Genomic DNA, 26,643 nt, shown 5'->3' with positions numbered 1-26,643 from the left:
CTGGAAGAGAATCCCTTCCACTGCCCCCACAAATGATGTGAGGTGGTACAGAATAACCTCTGGGTCCTGGCTATTGCAAAAACTAACCCTGTCCTGGCTGGAACCAGGACATGTGTCCAGAGAAGGTAGTCCATGACCTACAAGTGGAAGAGATGGTTATGAGTCCCTGCTGAACAAATATTTATTGATCTCCAGAGTGTGAAGCAACACCCAATGGTTAAAATTACTTATGTTAAGAAGAGGAAGCCGTGGGCTTCAGTTTTGAGGCAAGAGTTGGCTTCAGGGGCAAACATCCAAGACAAAGGCAAGGTTTTGAATGCTGGGTCTCACTCTCTTTATCACTTGCCCTCTGCTGCCTTCCACATGGATGAGCACCCCTGAGGTGTAACTCTAAAAACAAGCCCATTAGCCCCTGCACAAATATGGTCTGTATTCAAACTGGCAATTTAAGTGAAGAATCACATTGTCCTGCTTCAAATAACCACCAAGTACAAATTCCACATTTTCACATGTCCCCTCCTCCTGTCACAGTTCTTTAAGTTAAAGAGTTGCAGAGAACATGACAAAAAATTATTTAATTTGGTTTCCAGAGGATAAAATATTTCTGGGCGGCTTAAGGTACTATTAAATTAATTGTATATATTTGGCTCTGGGAGTAAAGAATGCACTTGAAACACAAAAGACTAAACATGTTTTTTCATGATTAAGAAAAAAAACGATGAACCCTTTACTTTTAGTTTTGGTTTCCTCACTTATGCTGACTTTCCACTACAAATCTTTCTGCTAAAAACTTGCAAGAAAACATCCAGGTCAATTAAATAATTAACTGATGACAACTTCTAAAACCTGGTTAGGAAAAGGTTGACAGTCTCCAATTACTGGTCATTTTCACTTCTCAATACAGATTTAATTTTCAGGCAATACTTTGGAAGCTGTTAGACAAAAGGGTAAAGGCAAGTCACCCTAATTGCGAAGCACAATTTTGATTTTCATTTTGTGCAGGCACACACCAACCCTTGCTGGTGCTTAGACCTCTAATTCATGTAGAACAAAACAGATACAATTACTAACATATGTGGAGGTGAAAATCAAAAAGTTGCATGGTTCAACTGGCTTTGCCTTTATGAATGATAAAAGAATGTACCTTATAGTAAAGCTTTACTACCATTCATGGCTCAAAATTACTATAATTAAGTGTGTTTATGTAATATTTAAAATGAAATTTTAAAAAGTTTAACGGAAATGGAAGCAAATTAGTCACTACTGAGGGTGGAAAAAGGAAGATGCTGACAACATACTTTTTGTTTCAGCATATCCATAGGTAAATATTCCCTCTGCAGAGGTCATAAATGAGCATCCTAGCAATGACACAGAGTGAATTAACACATCCCTAGGAAGACAAGATGGGATCTTTTATTTACATAATTTACATTGTTTACAGCATGTTTGCTTTTGAAAATCCCCTTGCCAGGTTTTTCCACACTTCTACCAGTTTTGTCAACTAACTCAGGTGTAAATCAAGCCCCTCTCCCACAGAAAAGTGTTTAGGGCAGGCACCACACCCTTCAATTCTATTAACAGGAGGTTTGTGGTGGTTTGGTTTTCTTTCACTGTAGCTCTCTCTCTTTCTGTAGCTGGTGAAAAAAACATAATTATTACTGGCTTCACCTTTAATCAACCTGAAAACTTAAAACCATGTGTCACTGCCTCAAAAGACAGGATCTGTTGCTTTGTTCCAGATACATGCACAGCTCAACTAAAGTGAAAAAAATCATTCACTCCTTTAAAACAAGCTGCATTGGGCCTTCACTGGGTGCCTTTTTTATGGTGCTAACAAACTGGAGCAGCCACTGCTTTGATAACGCACCTGCTCGCCTCCCAGCAGAGCACATGAATGCTTTTGTTAGCTGCTTGTTTAATAATTGTATAATTTAAAATATGTTTCATATTCTTTCAAATTTTAGAAGCTGGTTTACAGTCAATTAAAATCTGGGTAAATCAATACTCCAATAATAAATGTTTATGGGCTTTTATAATTATTCCAGGTAATCTTATTAGCTGGTACTTAGGAGCTTTGCATGTACATTGTCTATGTCATAAATGATAACGAACACTTTCAAAAAACTGTATTAACTACAGCAACTAAGTAGAACTGAGAATATATTAAATCCTTCCCCTCCCCATCCCCCCCAAAAAAATCCAACAAACAAACAGAAAGCCAAATTTTTTGTGCAGTGAGGTCAATGCTTCCCTCCAGGTCCTTTCTGTATGTCTGTAATGCACTCTTGGCTACATGGCTTGTACCCTTTCAGCTAGGCTTGCTCACTGACATCAGCATAAATCCTGTCTTCCTTGCACACAACTTTTCAGTTTGGCAAAATGTTAGGGAGATAAATCAGAGGCAGGAACTGCTAGTTGCATGTCGGAGAAGGACAAAAGGTGGCAACTGGTGGGGAACATAACATTTGCAAGAGAAACAGAAGGAGAAAAAAAAGTCAAGACTGGGAAAAATCAATTTTAAATTAAAAGCAATAATCAGTACCAGTACAATGAGCTATACAGTTACACTTGCACAGCTTGAACACATGAATGGAATGACTGAATGAATTGCAGATTAATCAAAAATGATTCAAAGAATTAAAAAGGGTAAGTAATTCAAATAAAATATCCTAAAAGGCAGTTTAGTTTCTTCTGGGCAATATCCAGAAGTGTGCTTTGGTTGTAAATGAGGGCAGTTATGGAAAGAAAGAAGAAGGTTGTTGCTTGCACTTGAGTGACTAATAAGTATCCCTATTTCATTGCATGTCTACTTACAGTGATTAAAATTCAATCAAAATGTCATATGCCCTTGCCTCCTAAAACACATCTCATTTTACTTTCACATCTGGTATATGCTATGTGTATTATCTAAAAGGAGCGGAAAGATAGCTGAAGAATGCTGTCCAATTGCAACATCATGGGATTAATTCCCAGAGTAATCATCAATCTTATTCTAAATAGTCACATAAGATGAGATCCAGCAGACTTTCCCCCTCCTGCACGCTCCCTGCACAGAATATTGAGGAAAATCCATTTCCCAGAGCTATTGGAAACAGTTCTTCAACTTGTAGATCTGAAAACATTCCCAAGACTTCATTAATCTTACACATGTACCTGTGCATCAGAGGTATCCTTGAGCTCTTCTAGTCCTCTTATTTCTTGACTGCTGTTTTCTTCATTCTGATGAATTGCTAAAATAAGAAAGAGGAATATATTGGAAGCAGGCAGGTTTAAATCACAAAAAGCAGCAAAGTGGCATGGCCCACTTTAGATTAAATAGGATGACCACTCAAGAAATGCTTCAACTTTAGCTTTCTAGTTAACTCCTGGAGTGATTTTGGACAGATTTTGTAAGGTACACCTTACTGGATTTGGAAAAATGCTAAATACGGTATACCTAATTTTTCCCCAGGCAGAAAAATCCAGTGCTAAATAGCACTGGATCATGTTACTGTTAGTCCTGATAAAACAATGATATTTAAGGAAACTTCACATTGTAATAAGATATCATGGCTTGTAAGCAATAAAAAAACCACAAGGTCTCCCTCTTCTTCCTATTGCAGAAGATCAGGTCAGACTAAACCAAATAAGCAGATTTATCCCTCACCTCAGACTTGGAATATTCTTTGTAAGCAAAGTGATGTCAATCTTAGCAAACATCACCACTAGCCATGAAAGTTATCTCCAGAAATTAACAGTTGCAGGAGATGTTTTATTGAAAGTTCTTTGCTGCTGGCACAATAGAAGAAACCAGCTACCTCACCCAATTAACATGACTTAAATCACTAAAAACCAGCAAGTTAAAGTTCTGTATCAAACTTGTAATCCCTTGAATGGTCAAAACCAGATGTAGCAGTTCATCCAACTAAAGAAACAAGGAACTTCTTATGAAAGAACACCTCAGACTTCCGTATTGCAAACAGCTTCACAGGGCAGTTTTACTAACTATACCCCAAGCTATCCTGTCAGTAAGCACAGCCGCCTGCTGTATTTTGGTGGGACATTGAGCTCTCAGACATTCTGACATGTGACACCCATGGCAGGTTGGGAAAGTCACAACAGAACAGACGCAAAGTGACTTTACCTTATACTGTACACATCAACTTAGAAGAACCACACTCAAATATCTTTGATTTTGAGTACATATTGGGTGATTTCCTGGTTTAACCACAGCATTTGTGACACCAGAAGTGTCCTTGAAGCAGCAGGGCTGTCACGTCTATTTCCCGAAAAACACCTTATGGCTTTGATGGATGGGTGGGAGGGCTGAGCTGGTGTGCTCCCTCCTGCCCACCTCCTCTCTCCTTCACCCCAGTGTACCTGAGCTGCTCATCAGGCTGCACTGAACAGCCACAGCCCACAGTGTATTTAGACAAGGATCACCAGTCCTGTGTTGCCTTAAAACTCTGTCGGCAAGCTGAGGCAGCCAAGAAGTTGGTTGATGGGCAAAGGGAGCAGAGAAAGGGCTGGCAGGTAGCAGTACAACCTTGTCCAGACATCCTCATCTATGCTATCCTCAGCCCCCAGCCTGAATCTTCAGACATAACCAGGTTACCATGGCCAAGCTCATACACCTAACATGAGCCTAATGAGGTCCAGCCTGGTGTGTCTGCATGGGTGCTCTGGGTCTGCTGCACAGAAAAAGCAGCCTAATGTTTAGGCAGCATCTAGCAACTTAAAAAAAAGTAACTATGGATTGTTCTTTACCTCTAAAATAAATAGTATGGATTTATTTTTGCTTACTGCAGGATTGCTGCTGATATTGCTATGCCATATGCCATATTGGCTATAATTTTGTTTCTTCCCCCACAGTTATGCTATAAAAAAACCCCAAGATAATAAAAATGTAATTATAAAAGGGAAAATAATTCATTCTGTCAATACAGTTTAGTCCTTTACAGGATCTTTTAAAATCCATTATCAAAAGGAAGCAGAGTTCTAACATAAGTCTTCACCATGGGGTTTGCAGGCATCACTTTACCAGAAAACCCCTGAAAGTCAAGGTGAATACTGAAAACACGGGGTCACACTATAGCTACAACAGTCAGCATGTATAATGGGCATTAGATCCCAGTGTGTTTAAAGCTAGGCAATACCAAAACATTCTTGAGATATCGTGGCATATCTCTGCCTCAGCCTGGAAAAGGAATAACACAATGACCCAGTAACAAGAGAGATCACCTGAGCAGCCATGTGTGACCCCTGCTTTTCTAGTGCAGGGCAGAATTTCTAATGGCAAATTTATCCAGCCAGGCTGGGGGCTCTGTGCAGTACCTTCCCACGTAACCCATCTCCCAGCCTTCCTCCCCAAGAGCTGCCTCGTCCTCTTGCACAATCCCAGACATGCATGACCCTGTTCTACCCACTGCCACTGTGTTAGCACAGAGCATTCTGGACTTCGATTTGTTGACCACTAAGGCACAGCCTTCCTGAGACAGGAATGTTGCAATGCCGGAAGGCATTAACAAATGCTAAAAATTGGTTGTTTGAGCAATTTCTCAAATTGTTAAGTCTGCTAACTCTGTTAAGTGAGAACATTTCCCCAGTTCTCCTTTCAATTTTCTGATTTCTTCTAAAATCAATTTGCTGCAGGCACTCATGGGCAAAATAACCCCCCAGACTCTGGCTATTAATCATGGTATTTAAAGGAGTGGCACCTTGCTAGTAACAAGACCATGCGTCCAGGTTTAAGTGATTTACATTGATCCAGCCAGCTTTTCCACAGTCCTGAGCAGCCGGGCGTTCCACAAACAGCTGTGCCAGGGGAAAAGGTTAGTGCCTGCCAACTGGCTTCTTGTCACAGGCCTCCATTACAAGTGTCCCCTTCCCTGCCCAGTGCCAGGGCAAACACCCCAGAGCATCTTCAGCCAAAGTGAACAGGCAGACATTCAGGGAGCAGCAGCTGTGGCTGACCTGGCTGCGCAGGTTAGAGAGTGGACAGTGTCTGGCCAGGGAGACAGTGACAAGCAGCAAACACCCAGAACTGAGGGCAGCAAGGTCTCTTACCTGGCACAAAGAGAAAGAGAAAGAGGGTGCATGTCCACAACCCCCAATGGATACAGCTATCCTTAAGTGTTGAATGATTTTAACATGAGCAGCTTTAAAAGCTATAAGAAAATTGCCTCAGTTTAAGTTTACTCTAAGTGAATGGCTTAAAAAGCTGAGGAAGAAAAAGTTTTTTTATCAGCAATTTCACAATTCAGCTCTAAAAAACCTGAAAAATTTTATCATCCAGACCCAGCTCTCCTTGGCTTCAATGTTGTTTAGACTGTGTAAGGAATGTAGAAAAGAAGCAGTAAATATTTTCTTAAAGGAGCAACAAAAAAACCAAACAGACCTCACACTGACGTTCTTGCAGCTCTCTTGGGAGAGAAGCATTTTGCCTCTTCTTCATGAAATTTCCATCACAAACTTGGTTTTTTTGTCCTCTCTGCCTCTTATCCAAACTGTAAGAACCAGCCACAACTGAGCCATTTAACTACACCCAGGGAGCAACACTCAAGGAATCACACCATCTCATACCTTTTCTCCCATCACAAGAGCACAGCCCTTGAAGGCTGAAGTGACCACACGGACAAGCAACAACCCCTGATTTTATTTTCTTGGTTTCTGTAGGAAAAGGTTACCATGCATTTCATCTATAAAACAGAGAAAACCCACATATTTCTTAAAATATTCTGGTATATTTAGAAATTTATGTTACTGGGGACCATCACATACATGTGAGAAATTGATTGCAGTATCTTTAGACACAGTATGCCTCCCGTAACAACTCACAGACACTCCTTGAATTTGCCCAGACGCTGCTCTCAAGGGTTAATTGTGCATGCAATACAAGTTCTGTCACAAAATATAAGACTTCCAGGATAATTTCCTACTTACTGTTAGCTGGCCATTTATTTTTTGATTAAAAAAAAAAAAAAAAAAAGATATTGCAAATTCAACCACAGGAAAAGCAAGTGGAAGCTTAGGGTGGGATAGGAAAGTACTTCCCAGGCAAATGCTGATTCTGGAATTGTACACACAAAAAAAGTTGTGAACTTTGGAGCTGAGCCAAACGTTTCCTTCTCCACCACCATAAATCCAGCTTTGCTCCCTGATACAAATATCCCAGCATTTTTTACAAAGCAGCTATAACAGGGAAAGGCAAAGGTAGCTTACCCTGATCTATATGTATCTATTTAATGTTATATTTGAGTTCAGGCTTGAGACCTGAGACAGGAAAAAATACAAACAAATGCAGAATGACTGATTCCCTTTTCTACCTCCAGCATTTCTCCTTTGGAGGAAAGGTCATCATGAACTAAAGAAAAAGATGTCAAATGAGCATTAGCTTGCTAATGTGCAGTTCAAATATGTCCATTTGCAAATTAGCCTAGGGAATTCAGGATGTTGATGCTTTATGGTCACTTAAAGATCACAAGGACCATCATCTTATCTGAGTTGCTTGTGCCTCCACAGAGCAGACCTGAGATTTTGTTAGCAGATTCCTCTGTAAACCTATGTTAGCACAGAGAACTCTTGTCCGGGAGAGGTTTGGGAGAAAGAAAAAAAAAAAAAAAAAAAAAAAAAAAGGAATAAGAAACCAAAATAACTCCTTTTGTACCCGCTACTACAGCAGAATCGGCCATCACACGGGGGTGTGAAAGGAAAAGTTGTAACCACTGCTCACATTGGAACCAATAAACCGTGTTCCCCCTTCTTTTACAGCCCTCCCACAAAGTTCAGTGTCGATTCAAGGCATTGGAAGGGATTTGTCTTTCCAGCAGCAAGGAGCACAGCACACATGCTAAAGGCTCACCTCAGCTACACAGGCTGGCATCCAGTGAGGGTAACAACACACCTTCTCTTGCCTATGGAAGAATCTGCCAAGGTTATCCACAGAACAGTGCCTTCATGACACACTCTTCTTTATGCCACAAACTTGAAGGTAAATTAATTACATTTGATGAGTGAGATTTCTGTAAGTCACATAATATTACAAGCACATTATTTCATTTTAATGCTTAGTCTTGTTCAATATAGCAGAATCATTTGCCCAACTGAAAGTGGGAAGGACAGTTAAAAAAAATCCACTCATAAAACAACTCCTGGAACCCGCAGCGTTGTAATCTTCCCAGAGGCTTTGCTTTATTGTGCTTTCTTCCTTTTCTATAAATGAAATTTCTTCTTTCTACCCCTTCTGGCTGCAAAGATAACCTTTCAACACAAACCAAGGCACCAGCGTCATTCTGCTGCTGCAGCCAGCCAGACTGGAACAATAACACCAGGAGAGGTGTGAACTTCCTCCGTTTGGCTTAATAGGGTGTTAACTGTGAAAGCTAATTATTTAAATGCTTAAGAAAGGACTGTCGTCGCAGTTAACCATTTTGCTGCTGAACAGCAGGCGAGGACATCAGCCCATCTGTAAGCAGCTCCCTCTGGATGGCACCACACGGCCGTTCCAGGGAGCCAGTCTGGCTGCCCATCACTGCTGCCTGTCCCACACCCCCTGTACTGACCCCTGTTCCCCCTCTGTGCTACCATAAGGCATTTGGGATTTGTGGGCTGGCAGAGGATTACTACCAAGCTGGCTGGGTTTGATGACCTGGCTGTGAACAGGGCACCCAGGCAGGGAGACAGGACACCCCTCAGGTCACGCTGCTGCCAGACCCCTTGTGCCACACAACTCTGCCAGCAGCCCTTGCTGTGAAATCCATCCTGGGGCCCAGGACCGCCTGACTTTTGGGAACGAGAGCCCAAAAACCACCTTCAGCAGACACTGCCCTAGGCTGCATGGCCTCAGCAGCAGCCCAGCGTGGAGGACTGCAGCTGCACAAACACTGCCCGGCTGGGATACCCAATACCTGGGACTGCACAGGCTGCATGGGGACTTTGCTGTCCCCACAGCTGCCCCAGACGTAGCTCTGCTTGCCATGCAAAGCTCGGTCACCCCTAAGGCTACACGGCTTATGTACTCAGAGATGCTCCTTCATTTCAAACGTGGACATTGATCTATTATTTAGTGTCGTTCTTTAACCTGCTAACACCCTAGAACATCAAACCAGTCTGCCCTTTGTACGATTTCAGTCTTTTCAGTACTCTGTGATCACAATTCATATATGAATCTCTTTTATCTAGCCAGTGAGTAAAAGGCAACTACATCCTGACTACAAATAGGGGACATATTCCCACCTTGGAATAGTTAAAGAGACTGAACTTCTGAGCACAAGGAATCCTTTTCTTTGACAAGCCAACAGACTTTCACTGCCTCTCCCCTGCTGGATGGTTATAGCCCTTGTGGAAGTTATTTTTTTCCCCTGTCAAACCAACAAGACCTCAGGAATCTGCAAGAATATTCCCGGGGAGAGGCTCCAGAATTGCCATCAGCCTGCACTATTTGATTTATTGTCAGCTGCTGAGAAGCTCACAACTTCTAGCATTCTTCTTATATTCCAAATTTTAAACAGGAATGCTTATTTCTCTTCTGGATTTGTTGTTGTTGTTGTTGTTGGTATTTTTGGTGGTTTTTTGTTTTTTTTTTTCCAATGGAAGTTGCTGGCATGAAGCTTTCAAAAAAACCACAAATTTTGATTTTATTTTTTTTTAAATCACATAACTAAGCTAATTTCATTATTTTTGAAAACTTAACTGTTATTTTGAACAATGGAACTTGTGATATGCCTTGTTGTTCTTTGTGGAGGGTATACAGCGAGCTCTAGAGAGGTTGGTTACTATGGCAGCTCTGAGCTGTTTGACAGTGTTATAATGTTTGCTGATGCTTATTAATTTATCAGAGTGGAAAAAAATGAATAGCTCATACAGACACCACTGGGGAAACTAAAAGCCAGATCCTCTAGGCTATGTAGAGCACTAGTGCTGAGCAATGGAAACAAAGATGAGCAGCCAGTAAATGCTTTGCAAACCTCGGATTTGGGGACCATTTTAGATGAGACCACATCCTCATGCATGTTCCTGCACTTTCCAAGCTCTCTTTCCAAACTAAAGGGGAAAACTAAAAAGCAGTGAGTATCTCTGAAATCCCCAAAAAGCTGCTTGTAAGAGAGCAATAATCCCCAGAACAAAACCTTCCAACTGAGAATTGGTTACTTATTTACCATGAAAGAGTAATCTTTTCTCAGAAATTACTGAAAAGAGAAAGGTTTTTAAGTTCATCCTTAACATCTTTCCTTTTATTAGGAATACAAAAATTGCCTTTGAGCTTTCTTATTCCTTCCCACTATTTCTGCATATATGCATGCAAATTATCATACAGATTTCCCTTCACTGAGTGCATTACATATCTCTGAAACAGTTGGCAGACCCCTGGGGGGGGTGTTGCCCAGACAGCTGTGCAATCAGCTGAGTAAATCAGCTAATTAAAGAAACAAAGAAAATGCAAAAATTATTAGAGACAGACTCCCACTTACAGCATTGTTCAGCACCTCTGTATGTAAAAAAGCACAGCAAGCACAAGATGGAATAAAGGTACTTGTAAATCGGTGAATGAACTATTGCACAAGTGACAACGATGCCATTTTCTCTCAAACCCTAACCTGGGATGCTATGATGTTTATGCTTTGTAGTTTAAATCAATTTAACATAAATTACTCCAGCATTCTATTTTATAATTACAAAAGTGTGAAATGTAATGTTGGTCTCATAACTGACTTCCGTATGTAAAAAATGGTCATTAACTTCTGCTCGACCTTAGGTGTAGAACTAATATTGAATTTGCACAGAGAGTATTCATTATTCCGATTAGTTTCCATGCAGAAAAAAAAGTTCCCATGGGTCCTAGTGCTACAAGCCATTTCTCACATCTCAAATAGGAAACAGGACTCTAGAAAATGTCGCAAGAGCGTTTCCTCTCATTGCAGAGTTTATCAAAAGGAACAGATAACAGCAAGGGTAGGCATCTCCAACCTAAACACAGCAAAGCCACTGTGGTAAGAAAGGAGGCTGGCAGATGTAGATTTGGTCTTGCTGATCACCATTGAGGCGCCATTCCTTCCCACTGCTTCTAAATGACCACAGGAAGGGGAAAAATGACCTCAGGAAAGCTCATTTGCTTAAATGAGGCTCAGGTCTGCCTACATTATATAGCCATTATAAACTTAAAAATGAGTGTACCAAGTAAAGCCACCAATATTTCCTAGCTCAGTCAGATAATGGTCATTTCACATTACTGTACAACTGGTTTTGTTAGGAACTTCTGTTTATTTTTTTTACAAAAACCAAAGTCTTTCAACTGGCTTTGAAGGTCCCTATTTCATGCAAGGTAGTGGTTCATTAGAACAACAAAATTTGTAAAACACCTCTGGCTAAATGAAACAGGCATTTTTTTAATAGCTAAACAATGACTGCTGATTCATGTGGCCAGAGAAGATTTGGTTTTAAATGCCTGGCCCTTTGTGACGTATGCAAAAGATAAAGCCACATTTTATACTCATGTTGTGAACCTATGAAGTCATATTTTTTTATCAAGGAGAAAAATATGTGAAAAATTATATGAAAATGCTGTAGGATTACCACAGGAACAGACAAAAGCAAGGGGTTTTGTACCAGTCGCAGTTCAAGGGGAACCATTCGATGCTTGAATGCAGAAAGTTTTAAATTTTGTCCAGTAATTAATTGTAGATATTTGTTCTCATGTGCATGATATTTAAAATAATTTTTTTAAAAAAATCACGTGGTAGTGAATGTACCTATAACAGTGTTATAGGTAACAGTCTGAAACGAGATGATGGAAGGATGGAGAAGAAAGAGCCCATTACATGGTCAGAGAAAGGTTCCTGGGAACAGATCAAACAAGGAGGTATGGACTGTCGCTGAGCTGGCTGGTGCAAAGTGAAACACTGCTCTCTATTCCATGGAAACATCCCCCAGGCATGGCCAGGAAAGGAGCAGGAAACAAAGAGGACTCTGAATAAATAAATTCTGTGAACTCAGTGTAAATGCCTCTCCCAAAGCCCCAGTAAACAAAACAATCACCTGGGGTTTTGTTTTTTTTTTTTGCACAGCTGCTGTCTTTCCGACCTTACTGTGCTCTTTTCGCGTATGTGCAAAATACCTTTCCCCTACACAGCTACTCTGCATTGCTCATTTCTTCTCTGTGAGTACCTTAGATCACACAGAAAGAACTGTGCTCAAGGTTCTAAAACAACTGCAAAAACAAAACCATGAGCTGCCAAAATCCCTCTCACCACAATTCCCAGGAGAAAGCTCTTCTGCTTCTTTTTCCAAGTCTGAGTCCATTCTGCTTTATATCAGCTGTTGAACACACAACAGCTGGTAAGTGTTACTGTGTAGTCCTTTCACTGATGCTGTCCAGGACATTTCCCACCCCCAGCATCACCCAGGGCGGGCACAAATGAGCATGGCTCCCCAGGGCTAGACAGGGTCTGATCCTGCCCTTTTGAGATGCTGTCATTTTTGGGGCGTGCTTGTTCTCAGGAATAATGGAAAAATCCCATGTGGAGCAATACATCATTGTAAATCCCACTGGTCCCTAGGAGTAGGGATTCCCTTCAATAGAGTGTGAAATGTTTTAAAAAGATTGCTTAAAGAAGCAAACATGATTAGAATCATAGAACCATAAATTATGCTGAGTTAGAAAGGTCTCATCAGAATCATCCCTGAGCAGGACACCTCAAGAATCACACCATCTGCCTAAGAGCGTTGTCCCAAAGCTTCTCGAACTCAGAAAGACCTGGTGCTCTGACCACTTCCCTGGGGAGCCTGTTCCAGTGCCCAAGCACCCTCTGAGTGAAGAACCTTTTCCTGATATCCAAACTAAACCTGCCCTGACTCAGCTTCATGTCATTTCCTTGAGTCCTGTCACTGGTCATGAGAGTGAAGAGATCAATGTTGCCCCTCTGCTTCCCCCTGAGAGGGACCACCATGAGGTCTTCCTCAGCCTTCTCTTCTCTAGGCTGAACAAACCAAGATCATCTCCTTTACTTCAAGACCTGAAATCACAGACCTTAAAGAAGGACTCTAAAGTACAGCATTACTTTTAAAATATTGCTAGCTATGTTTTCAGGTGAAGTTTTATTTTGAATCACATTTCAGTGGGCAGGGGAAAAATGAAGATACAGTCACCATGACTTAACAGAAGCACAAGAGTCCTGCACCTTCACTTTAAGTGGCCATTTCTCCAAGGTGAATCCACTAAGTAACATTTGCAGAAAAATTTGCAGAAGAATTCTCATTTCACAGTTTACTAATTTCAGCCCTTGCTTTAAACAAGTGGGTGCTTAGAGGAACTGGAAGTTGTAATGAAGTGAGATGCTACTTCAATACTACTCTTGAAAAGAGACATGAAGAGAACAGAAAAGCACTAAGATACTGCTTTATCCTTTTCCCACCCTTCAAAGGTTCTCAATTTTTTTCACAAGGGAAAATGCCCATCTCTCTGGCACATGACTGTCACTTTATTCTGTAAATAGGACCAAGTTTTTTCATACCTCATTATGCTTTTTTTCAGTGGCAGAAGTGGTAAAAAAGTATGCACATTTTATTCCAAAGATATTGAATAGCTGGTTGTTTGTGAAACACGTAATTCAATAGTACTTAAAGTGTTTGAAATTTATAAACAATGCTGAACTAGTCCATTCTTGAATGACCTTTGATCATGCATTTGTTACGTCATTTTTCAAGCGTGTATACAAATCTAACTAAAATTTGTAATGATTTTCATTTTCTATATAACAATGCTTCTACGGGTGACTAAAATGAATAACATAGCCTAGGACATTCAGATAGCACCATATGACAAAACTTTTACTAATTATTGTAGAATAAATTTACTGAGAAGTCTCACAAGGATCTGTACTACTTTAGGAAATGGGCTGAAAGATAAAAGATGCAATTTCCTGAGTTAACTAAGCTGATAAAACAGCTTAATGCTGCCCAAAGTGTCTTACTGGGCTCCTTCCCACACACCTCCACTTCTCCACCCAGATAAGAAGCTGCCACCCTCACTTTGTGTCAACTCTAGCACATGTTGCTGCTATACCATATGCTGCTCTGGCTGCCCCATCTCAAAAGTAATATAATAGATGTAGCAAAGCCAATCAGATTTAATGGAAGAGATTTGGTATGAGGAATGACTAGGTACAGTCGGGAAATGAGACCACTCACAGGAGTATGAAAGATGTGCACAAAATCCTGAATAGTATAATGACAAATAGGGAATGGATTATTCACCACTCTCTGTCAGCAAAGAGCTATATCACAACAGAATGAGGGTCACAGGGAATGTGTTTAAAACAAACAAGAAAAAATAAGTTTTAACACACTACACATGTGAATTGTGAGACTTGCTGCCATAAGAGATGATGAAGGTCAGGAGTATAAGCAGGCTTAAAAAGCAATTTGATAAATTAATGGAGAAAAGGTCCAGCAAGGGTTACCTATCACAGCAGTGTGGGTACAGCAAAATCCCTCTCTCACAGGCTGGTAGGTGCTGAGTGTGTACACCAGAAAGACTGCACTCGCTCTGTTTCTCTACTCTAAGCATCCCCTACTCATCGCTCACGGTAGGAGCGTAGCTGGATGGACTTTTAACCTGACCCAGCCTGACTGTTCTCATGTGTTTAACCAGGCTGACATTGCCTGGAGTGTGTTTGAGTCGAGTCACGCAAGCAGCTCTGACAGCAGCTCTGTAGAGGTGGTGCAGTGCCTGGGAAAAGGAATAGCTGTTCACAGCTTGCTTTTCATTCACGTCGGCAAAGCTCAAGCCCCAGTGACTGCTTCATATTGAATTGTCTGCACTAAAATAAAAATACGAAGCAAATCACATAGGCAGTTAGGTTCTGACAGAAGCAATACAAAAGAAAAGGGCAAGGACAGCTATGCATACATATATGTAAGAATAGGGTGGAGGCAATCCAGAAGATCTCAAATATGGAGTCAATATATTACAAAAGTCATATTATTATAAATTATTACACATTATTATAAATAAAATGTAAATTATATATTAAAAATCAATAGAGCTTGCCAATTCAAGAATGGCATGACTAAAATCTATCTAATTATATAGTGGAAAGCTGAATATCATTCATTAGGGAGGTAAAAACCACACACAAGTTCTAGGGCATTTGTGGCTGCCCTGCCTTTCACAGTGGGAGGGAGAAGCACCCACAGACCTGCTGCTACTCCTGCAGTGCCTGGGGAGAAGCTGAGTCACCATCTTCCTACCTCATCCATACCTTGTCAGCTATTATCTCAGTTAGGCCCTGTATTCATAAACACAAAGACAAGAGCCCTTATCAACTGATCCTTTGCACAAATAAAGTTATAGAAATTCCTTCTTCTATAAAGGGATTTGCTGGGTGATGCCATGGGGTGCAGCTCGGTTTGTGCACAGAAATGCAAGGCATCTTGTTTGTGGATGGGATTAACACCGGTACAGAGCATCTACCTGACAGGTTTTGATCAGTTCACATATACCCGTGTAGTTTTGCCACCAGCTAAAGCCTCCAGCCTTAGGCTATTTGCTGCTTTTTATCCTTGTTTTACCTACCATCTCTAACACATAAGAAACATGTCATGAGCCATGACAAGCAATTGAGATAAATGCCAACCCTTGTAAACCTTCCGACGGGAGGCTGCATTTATGTTACGTTTCAGCACATTTGCAGAAGCTATCAGAAGCCAGCAAGGTATAAATAAACCAAACAATTTAATGCCAAGTGCCTATAATTAAAGAAAAAGTTCCCTTCTGCTCCACTTATTTGCTTCCCCAAGACCTTTTACCAAACCACAGAAGACAGTATTTAATCTATTTATTTCTAAGGTTAGGCAAGAATAATTTCAATGCATTTTTATAAGCCACAGAGAAGTGCACAAGCTCATTTCCCCCTCCTAGCTCACCTTTATCATGAGAGCTTTATTTTAATGAAATATAAACGTGATTTCAAGTCAACAGTGTTACTGAGGTCCATCAACACTTCAGAATTACAGACACTTATTTTATCCTGGTTCAGTTCTATTTGCAAAGAAACTAAAAGTGCTGAGCTCCCTCTGCATGGAAGCTCTCAAGCATGTCTCTGTCAGCATATGCCTTGTTATCAGAGCAGTATACTTGCAGTACACATCTGGAATATGAAAACAGAGCTTTTTTCCCACAGCACAGAAGTTTTTCATTTTTCAGATTCCTCATTTTTCTTTCAGCATCTGCCAGTTTTATGAATTTCTCCTATTCTTCTACACCACAGTAAAAACAGAACAGCTCTTGGGGAAAGGCATTCTACCCCACACCCTACCGCCTTTTTATTTCCTGGTAGCAGACATTCCCCATCAAGTCAGATCCTGTACTAGCAAGAATTTGATATTGTGCCCTACCCCACAGCAGGCTCAGGTCTGTACCTTGGCTTTTGTCAGCAGATAGAGTGTGGAAATCCCTGCCACAGCCAGAACTCTAATACTTGCAATTACTGCGCGTCACACACATGTACTAGGTAGCAAACCAATGCTTCATTTACACAAAAACAAACAGTTCATTCAGGTAACCTAAGGCAATACTTTCCCCCCCCTCTCCAAATACAGCAAACTTTCCTACTTGGAACCTCTTCACCTCGTGCACAAGGAGCTGTGGTGTTTAGGTGCTTGGATAGTGCTTTCCATGCAACTTAACACAGGGATTACTACAGCAGTTCTAGACAAATAATGCAAAAACTTAAATCAGCCAGTTTTTCTAGTACAATTAAATCACTGTGAAGGGTCTCTCTAAGGACAGAGGTACATCCAGAAATTAAACTAATTTAGGAACATATTAGATAGTCCTTGCATTAGGCAAAAATGCTTTTTTTTTTTTTTTTTTTTTTTTTTTTTTATTTTTTTTTAATGAGGGGAGGGGGGCTGCTGATCTCTAGGAAAGCTTTTGGTTAATGAACCGATTACCCTCTGCAGCCAGGTTCCAGACAGCAGGTCAGGACCACGCCCATGGCCTGCCCTCCCCACTCAAGAATCCCAGGGTGGAAGAGCCAGGCTCCCACGCCATTCACACCAGCCTGGAAGCTACCCAGGGCAGCTGGCCCAAAAGCCATGTTCCACTCTTTTCAAGCCAAAATAAACTCTTTGTCTGAATTTTGGTGGCTTATTTCCTGGAATTATATGGAGTCTAGGAGAGGATTAGAGGAACAATATCTTCGAAAGATACTGTGGCTTACAGCTCCAGAAGTACATTTCTCTGAAATCTGCTTCACCTGGCACAGCACACCATAGCTTGATTGCTCACAGTAACTGCTACACTGTGAATTTAACCACCAGCAATAAAGGAGCATAACCAACCCCCCTAATTTACTCTGCACCGACTTTACTAAAGGCATTAACTTAAATTAGACCTTACAGTTATGCCTGATCATACACCCATTTTTTACAGGCATCCAAGATGGGGCATAAAGAAATGCAAATTTCAACAGCAAGCATGCACTAGTTAAACTGACTAAAGAGTTATCTTTTGTTCAGATCAGAACAGATATTTTAAGAGTTTACATTAATGTATTAGGAAAGGCTGGACAGCACTGCAAAGCTCTATAAGGAGCTTTGGTTTTTTAAGGCTGTGATTCTTGACTGAAATATTTCTACCTGTTCATTGAGGATCGCAATTACACCAGTAAAAAGGAGGCTCCAAGAGATATTCTCCTTGTGGGTTTTCATCCCTTGTACCTCATTCCTAATTCAATGCCCATCCCATTTTATACTCGAACAACCATCCACCAACAGGAAAGAAGAGGCTAATTACAACCCTTTTTTAATTATAGCTAGTAGCAGTAGTAATATTTGGTGACAAAACTGCTTAGAAGCAGAGAGATTTCTTATACCTCCATAAGCAAGAAGTAAAAGTAAAGGGCACCAAGCTCATCCCATTTAACAGCAAACCAACAGATTACCTTGAGTGCTTCTTTAAGATAGCCTGTTTTCCTCTGCACTGAGCCAGAGCAGAAGCATTTCCATGTTCAGCCATTACAAGTCAGGTGGGACTGGGGTGACACCAGGTGAGGTCAAGCAGCAGAGGGGTGTTGACACCATAAACTACTACAGCACTTCCAGAAGCAAAGCTACCACACAGAAGCAATTCAGGTCTGAATTCACACTCACATTTGTGTTTGCTTTCTACAGATTTACATTTATGGATGAGTGTGGGTACAACTTCTATATATTTCTATATACTTCTATATACTTCTACTTCCAGGAAAAAAATGGCATCAAACTATGCCTAGAATATTTTTTTAATACTTACATATTCAGAGGGAAATATTTGCAGGTACACCAGCCACATCTTGGTGCCTCCCGTTTACAACACCATGGCGTGTGTTGTGCATGTGTGTAGTGAATTTTGTGCTGTACTTGTAAGCCACAGACAGACTGATAGATATTATGATGCAGCACAGTGAACAAGTGAGGAAATAGCTCAAGAAATACAAGATCTGTGACTCTGATTTCTAAAAAAATCACTGAAAATCACAAGAGATGCTCAGTGAAAATGCACTCGAAGACCTCAATGGCTTTGGGAACACACTAATAATTTAAGGCCACTCCACCTCTGTTTTACTTTATAAATACATTCAACTTGGTGCAGAAGACACTGCACGAAGATACCAGAGAGTTAACCCTGTGAACAGTCAGGTCTGGCCAAGTAGGTTCTGTTGGTTCCTGTGCAGTGCCTTGAAAACAGAGCTTCCTTGCTTCCACTCTGGCTCAGCAATGCAGACTCTACCTTCTAAAGTGCCTGTGCTACCAAACCCTCATGGAGATGAGATTGCCACATATTTCAGTGCCTTTGCACTGTGCCACCAGCATTTGCTGCAAGTGCTTTTACTGTCAGAGACTTCCAGGGATTGTCTTTCCCCTCCTCCTGCCCTGATCAAAGGCTTGCCTCTCCAGCCATACTGATGTACAGAGAGGAAAGAGCGCCTTCGTTCATGAAGTGGTCCTTTTGCTTTAGCAGCAAGAAAAACACCTGGCTGGGCTGGTAAAAGACAGAAAATAGGATGGCATGGGATACCAGATGATTAAAAAAAAAAAAAAAAGGAAAATGACCAACTCATTTTTCTTAAACATAAGTCAAAGAAATACATCAGCTTTTTTTATAAAGCACAAGCCTAGAAAAAATAGTGATTTTGGCCAGAAAGAGACCCAGGTTCAACTGTAACACTGATTTTATTTGCTAGGTCATTAGATGTAACGAGCTGGAAGGAGAGAAACTTAACTGTAATTGCATTGTGCTGTATACACAGATTCTCCATCACCATCTTTTCTTCCCCACATTAAAAAGACAGCAGTGACAATTCAGTTACTCCAAGAAATGACAAAAGAGAACAGCATTACAAAACCCCTCTGAAGTTCAGCCTGACTCACCTGACTTCCTTGCTTTCAAGGCAATAACAGCAGCCAGTTCTCTCTGTACCTAAAATATCCGGAAAAGAAAAGGATGGTTATTGTTCCTTGCACAGTCAAATAAAACAAAATGCAACACTGGTAAGATAGGAGCTATCAATGCTTTGGAGCAATCAACTGCATGTGGGACTATGCCTAGTTTTGAAACTACAGTCAGTTTTCCTAGCACATCTATCTCCTTTTCAGCTGGAAATTCTGTGACTTTAATTTCATGTAAATACCACACATTCCTTAGGGAGTGGGCAATTCAGTAGCCTGACCTGTAATTTATTTGCACAGCATATCTCTTTCACAAGCACACACTTGAATCTTCTCCCTTCCCTTGTTACATATTTGTTTTGCTTCTGATGAGCACACTGTAATGTTGGATTTATTGTGTGACTCCAGAATAAGAAAGTTCTTCATGCTGAGGTTTGACAAAGGTTCAGGTATATAACTGACCTTCACTTTTTCTATCTTCCAGGAGAAGGAAACCTCTCCTAGTAGCATAGCTGAGAATTTCAGGACCAAAAATTCACTTGAGATGAAAATGCAGAAGTCAGGGCTATTTTCAGATTTACAGGCTCCCTCACTAGCTTGTGGTAACACAGCCCTGCCATGCCAACCAACTCCCTTATCTTCTTGTCTCTGCAGTCTTCATATTCTCTGTATAGACCAGCTATTCTGTCTTTTGCCAGCTCAACTCTACACCCACTTGTCCCCACAGGTCTATTCCTTTCTATATCATATCTTTTTCTATCATTTTTCTATACATTATTCTTACGCTTCCTGCTTCTTCTCTGCTATCATCTGTCCCACTGCAGCTGCTTGCACTTGCGCTACAGCACCCCAAATGCTCTCTGCTGAATGCATCTCAGTTCTTCCCTTCCTCTGCCCCATCCATGCTCTCAGATTCCTTTAAAGGTCTCAGCTACTTCCAGTTTCCCTAATTTTCCCAGACAGCTTGCCTTCAGTATTAAAAAAAAAAAATAAAAATAGGCACATTACAACTTTTTCTAGGGATTGTCTCACCTCTCTGTACAGAGTCTCCAGCAGTGCATACTAGCCTCTTGTCTAACAGACCTAGGCAAGGCTCAAGGCTATTCTGCAGTGGGAGGTTTGACATGCAGTTTCTGTGAGATATGAAATTTCAAACATCATTCTCAAGATATGCGGTTCAGTCATAAGGCACAAAGCCCACAGAGGATTCCCAAAGTAATACAATTACTAACAACTGACGATACCCTACTCTCATGACTCTGAAGAGAAGTTTGAAAATGTGAAAGAAGAATAGCTGGCATTATAACTGGTCTGAGCAGAAAGACAGACAAAATCCCTCAGGGCACCTCAGTACCATGGTAACTCCAGCACCCACTGAACAGATGCTCAGGAGCCACCCAGCAGTGCACTCTGCATGTGGCAGAAGGCAGTCATACCAGAGGCCACATCCTTCCTTTGCTTGCATCCTTCTTTCCGTTGTGGCAAAGGACCAAGAAGATTTTTTTTTGCTGTCCTTGCAAGGGAAAAGGATCTTTTCTCTTCCTTGATGCTGCCCTACTGAGAGGGACAGAGTTTTCTGCAACTCCAAGCAGGAAAATATGAAGGCAATGCCATGGTTTTCTTAAATGTCATCCTGTTTCCAGCACAATTGTGCAAGCTGGCACCTTCCCTTCCTTCCTGTACACTCATTCCCATGTCTGGAGAAATATTAATCATGGAAAATGCAAGCATAAACTTCAAGTAAAATGGGAAAGAACAGTTATTCTGTGGAAAAACAGCTCATGTGCTTCCTTGCAGCAATTGCTATACACAAGATTATAAAAATACATACAAGCTATCTAGTAAAGAGCAAGATTTTCAACAAAGCCCAAGTTGTTTCTGAATAACACCACCATGACTTTTTATAGCTACACTTCTTGTGGTAACTCTTCCTTCATTAAACTCAGAAGAAGGTACCCATGTCTGATGCCTCAATTCTGGTCTATTGTCACAGGTTACTGACAGTAAGAAGCATTTCACTGATATCTAATCTTTATCTTTTAGCATGTAATAAATACATTATCCCAAGATTATCCTTAAGAGACACTACAGCCTGAAACAATTGCAAATGTATCACTTAACCCAATCGAACATTCAAGAAATGCAAATCTCTCCATGGCTACAAAGAAAAACCCACCTTGTCAGAAAAGGCAGCACTGTGGGATCCTGCAGTTGCATTTGCAGTATTACTGTTGCTTATAAGGTGGCACCTTTTAGGTTTGAAAGACAGTGCTAGAATCACTGGTTCTGTGAAAGGCTAGGTCTCTATATTTTGTCTACGTCAAGCTAAATATCTCATAGTTTGCTGCTGGCCAGGAATGCAGCTGGTCTTTTCCTTAACTTGAGCAAAACCCTTCAGATAAAGCAGGAGGAAAAAAATGTTTCTCTGGTGTTAACAGCAAGCAAAAGTTCCTTCATCAAATGGTTCCATCATGACAATCTGAGCACCCTCTCATGGATTCACAGCAAGCAAAGGATTGGTACTGCTGAGCATCCTTCTGGAATTGATTGGTGTCCCTAGATTCCATAACCTATATGCTTTTGTCTATTTTAGCATAAATGCACTTGACATCCCTGCTGGACATGCAATTCCTCTGCATCATTACACCAATGGAAATCCATGTATAACACTCATTCCTCATGGCATACATGCTACCCATTATCATATTTCTCCCTAACAGGATTTCAGTTACCACCTGCTTGACAAAATCGATAGCTGCACATCACGTTGAAGACAATAATGCAGACACAAAATAAAATATATAAACAAGAACTATGCCTACCATACTGACATATTAAATTTTAAAAAATGATGACCATATTGACATACTAAATTTTAAAAAATGTTTCATACATACAGCTTGTTGCTACAAAGCTAACACTATCCAAACAGTATCCTGTTTGAGTAGTATTGCAGATGTCAAAACCGATTCAGTTTAAAGGCCAGTTCACCACACAGTATTTACAGAAATATTATGAAAGTCTGAAAGAGAACATTTTGAGTGGGTAGTTGGCATGTTGCCACATCTCATTCAGTTTTCTTTTTGCAATAAGAGTGTGCCTAGAAAGTGATACCCAGGTACACTTCTGCTTGATTAAGTACAAATGTCTCATTCATATGGTGAATCTTGTCTTCAAATAATAGAGAATTTTGAAAAGTAAATGACAACTCCTGCCCTTCTCTTATCACAAATTTTATCATTTTATCATAGTGGATATAACTGTGCATCTAGCAGAGAATGCATACGACCTCTACTTTTTTTTTTTTTTCCCCCCCTTTTTTTTTCCTTTTTTTTTTTCTTTTTTTTCTGCCAGTAGTAGTTTTTTGTGAGACAGGATTCTAGATGACATTGTGCCAAGCAGGACTTCAAGTATAGAGACAAAGTGCAAATCCTTACAGATCCTCAAAATTAAATCCTGCAACTGAAGGCTCTAAACAGCGGGGTTTTGAAAAACAGTAAGAGTCTAGTTCACATTTTTGCATCTCAAGTTATGATAGCTTGATGGGTTCTAAATAAAAGTAATATTGGCTTATGACATACAGTACCAGAAAACTATTTCCCAGATACACCTCATTACCATCCTGATATTATCTTCTATTTTATCACAAGGTAAGTTAAAAAAGCTTTGCAGTGGAAACACTAGTAGCTATCCCACCATGTTCTGCTTTAAGCCCACGAAACAGTGAATATGAAGCTGCTCTTTGGGACATGACATGGGATGCATGACAGCTCTGGAATGCTTTTTTAACCCATGAGTAATCATTGCATTTTTTAAAGAATTCACAACCAAAAAGATTACCTGGTGCAAATGTATTTCTAATGGCATTTTGCACCGCTTGCAATTTTGCAATGCTTGCCTTTAGAATTTAACTTTGATGGTTTTGTTGGTGCCTCATGTAATGGAACATATGATATAAGCACATAATGTGATAGGTTAAAAGAAGGATTTATATTTTAGGCACACAGATTCCTCCAATGTTGCTTGGGGTGGATCCTCACAATCAGTGTAGATTTGAAAATTTGGAATGGAATCCCCTGAAAAAAAAATAAAAGCTGACACAGAAACTCTCTTCTGACCCCCTAAAAAAAGTTTTGTTCAATGAAAAGCAAAAAGAAGAGTAGATGAGACAGCAGCATGATTTGCATCTCCAATAAAAAGTCAACTCTAATATTCAAATGTTTTAGTGCTGGGTTGGAAGTAGGGATGATTCTGGTTTTTTCACACTTCTGAGACACTGGTGTGAAGAGTGCCATGAGCAGGATTTTCAATTATGAATTCTTCAAAGAAGAATGGTTTAGTTTTATACAAAATACATAAACATACAGTGAGCCACAAAGCCAGTGTGAACACATTTCAAGTAATAGCTAATAACTTCAGTTTCCAGCTCAACCACAAAAAAAAAAAAAAAAAAAAAAAGGGAGAGAGAGCGAGAGAGAGAGAACCTAGATACTGGATAGTCCAGACCTCTGTTGAATGGTGTGAACTGAGGTTTCAAATTCTTCTGAGACTAAAAAAGACTTTCCATAAGGTTGCAGTAGTGAGTATTTTAGGTCCCAATCTACTGTATGGAAGAATAGCAATATTCAGCAGGGTCCCAATCTACTGTATGGAAGAAAAGCAATATTCGGTGGGGATAAACAGGAAAAGTCATATACAGATGTTAAAATTTGGAGGATTCTGCTCTGGTCTTGTGCCTTGTCCCCAGGGGTAGACTAGAAAATCATTACAGAGGCACTATAAAGTTCTGTGGAAAATCAGAAAATGCAGGAGAAAAGATCAGATTCATGACATCACCATGGCAATAGATGGGTCTCAGGCCATCTGGAGATGGAACTGTCTAATTTTTCTTTAGCTAGTTAGCTACAGTATAAAAACGGTTCATTTAATAAAAGCCTGTCTACGTGCCCTACTGCTGGAATGATTCAAGATGTAGTTCACAGTTTGACCTTGCAGATGAGAACCACTCTGAACTCACTGTTAATTAGGTGTGTAAGGATTTGTATGTTACTCAAGTGCATCCAGCAATTGCTACATTCAATTCTTAAACTCAAAAGGTCACTTTGTTTTGTTGTTTATCCCTTTTTTTAACTGGCAAACACCCCACCCCCACCCCCCATCCCCCAATTATTCTATTTTTGATAGACAAAGCTTTTGAGGAATACTGGCAATGTTTTATAGAGTTGGTGTTTTGCAAGTTTTCAAGGAAAAAACCAACCAACCAACCAAACAAACAACAAACAAACAAACAAAACCCAAACACCTTTGCAGAATGTTTTCACTGCTTTCTATTTTTGCTCTGTATGGTAAGGAAAATGGAGGATATTGAGGTTCTGATTTCACCTTTCATTTTCAGTTAAGGAAAAAAGTAGAGAAAACAAGGAGTTTGAATATTGAGACAATTAAAAAAAGACATTTAAAACACAGCAATTGTGTTTTAAATATGTCATACATTTTAAAATACTCTTGCATTGTTGAACATACAGAATTGCTGGCTTTCCAAACACATTACGAAATGTCTTTTGTAAAGACAGTTGTCTTTACAAAAGACAGCAAAAATTTTCCTTTCCTTCATTTTTCCAGTGATTTCAAGATAGCACTTTACTTATTTTTCTTAAAACAGCTCTTATCCTCATGCCCTTTTCATAAAAACTTTACCTTACTTGCTTCATTTTGGTCTTTGTACTTCCACCCATGCCAAAAACAGAACTAACACTAATTCCATGTTTTATGATACCATGACTTAGGTGCAGTGTACACAGAACTGTGCAGTCACAGAGTGGTAGAGGTAGGAAAGCACATCTGGAGATCATCTGATCCAAAACTCTGCTGAAAACCATGGCCAGCTTGAGCCTGTCCATCGGTATTTGTACACATCAATAAGGTCCTCCCATAGCCTTCTGTTCTCCAAACTCCACTCCCACTTCTGTCAGGCTCTTCTTGTAAGTCAAGTACTCTATTTCCCCATTTCCATCGTCATTTGCATACACCCCAGGACATCCATATCTCTTGTACTGAGAGTTCCAAACTGGACACAACACTCCACATCTGGCACACCAGTGCTGAGGAGAGGGGAATGATCACCTGCCTTAGCCTCAGGACATTGCTCTTACTGATGCAGCTCAGGAAGCACTTGCTTTCTTTGCCACAAGGGCATGTTTCTGGTTCAACCTGCTATCTACCAGGACCCCCAAGTCCTTTCCTGCAAAGCTCTTTTTCAGTTAACCCCCATCTGTATAGAATCATGAGTTTATTTCTCCCAGATGCAGGATGTTGCATTGCCCTTTGTTGACTTTCCTGATACTCCTGTTGGCACATCTCTTCAGACTGCCAAAGTCCTTCTAAGGGGCAGCACAACTATAGAATCATAGAATTATTTTGGTTGGAAAAGACTTGCAAGATCATCAAGCTGTTAACCCAACACTGCCAAGTCCACACTAAACCATGTCCCCAAGTGCCACATCCACACATTTTTGAAATACCTACAGGAGTGGTGACCTACCAGTGTTGCATTTCTTGCTAATTTTATGAGGGTGCACTCTGTGCTGTCATACAGATTACATTAAATTGAGTCAGTCTATCTTAACTTTCTGAAGTCCTGTCTGTCTGCTTCTTAGAACAGTGATCTCACAAGATAAACAAAATGCACCAAAGTCTAGCAAAGACAGAATAAGTTATTGTTTATTATGGTGAAGTTTACTGAGGCTAAACATAGTTGGGAAGCTCAGGTTTCCCAGGTGGGTCCCCTCAGAAGTTTATGATAACCTACACAGGTGCTCCTGAAGACTTTTTCCTCCCTTTGTCTGCCATCGATGTACACTTGACCAAGAGGGTCTGAGTACAAAGCACATCACACAAAAGTCACCTTGGCCCTCCAAGCTGGTATCTTCTGGGCCATGAATAGCATCTATCACAAGAGCAGGCTGCTGCAGTCTTTGCTTGGGTTGATTCTAATAGCTTTGGAACTGCATTCTAAGACCTCAGTAAAGCTCTCCCCTTCCAGAGACTGAAAAAACCGTCTTCATATAGAAACATCTGTTCACTTAGAGTAAGTCTTTAATTTGAAAGGATCCAAAACATGACAATATTTCAAACATGATCAGTTCAAACTTTGATGCAATGACCTTACCGCCGAAGTGAGACGAGCAAGAATTTCAGCATTGGTTTCTGCTGTATCTTCTATTTTTTGATCGGGCC

At 40.4% G+C, this 26,643-nt stretch overlaps 1 protein-coding gene across 1 annotated transcript in view; it reads right to left on the bottom strand.

Moving 5' to 3' along the window:
• Positions 1-26,643, bottom strand: part of RAPGEF5 (Rap guanine nucleotide exchange factor 5) — a 159,260-nt gene that overhangs the window by 94,349 nt on the left and 38,268 nt on the right. The window contains exons 6-8 of the mRNA XM_040091093.1: positions 26,576-26,642; positions 19,390-19,438; positions 3,154-3,230 (exon numbers count right to left, since the gene is read on the bottom strand). Coding sequence (XP_039947027.1) covers positions 3,154-3,230; positions 19,390-19,438; positions 26,576-26,642 — 193 coding nt within the window. The remainder of the gene's footprint in view (positions 1-3,153; positions 3,231-19,389; positions 19,439-26,575; position 26,643) is intronic.

Source organism: Hirundo rustica, chromosome 1 (assembly GCF_015227805.2).
Source record: "Hirundo rustica isolate bHirRus1 chromosome 1, bHirRus1.pri.v3, whole genome shotgun sequence".
Lineage (NCBI taxonomy): Eukaryota > Metazoa > Chordata > Aves > Passeriformes > Hirundinidae > Hirundo > Hirundo rustica.
Note: the sequence above shows the minus strand (reverse complement) of the source record. Positions and strands in the feature narration are given on the sequence as shown.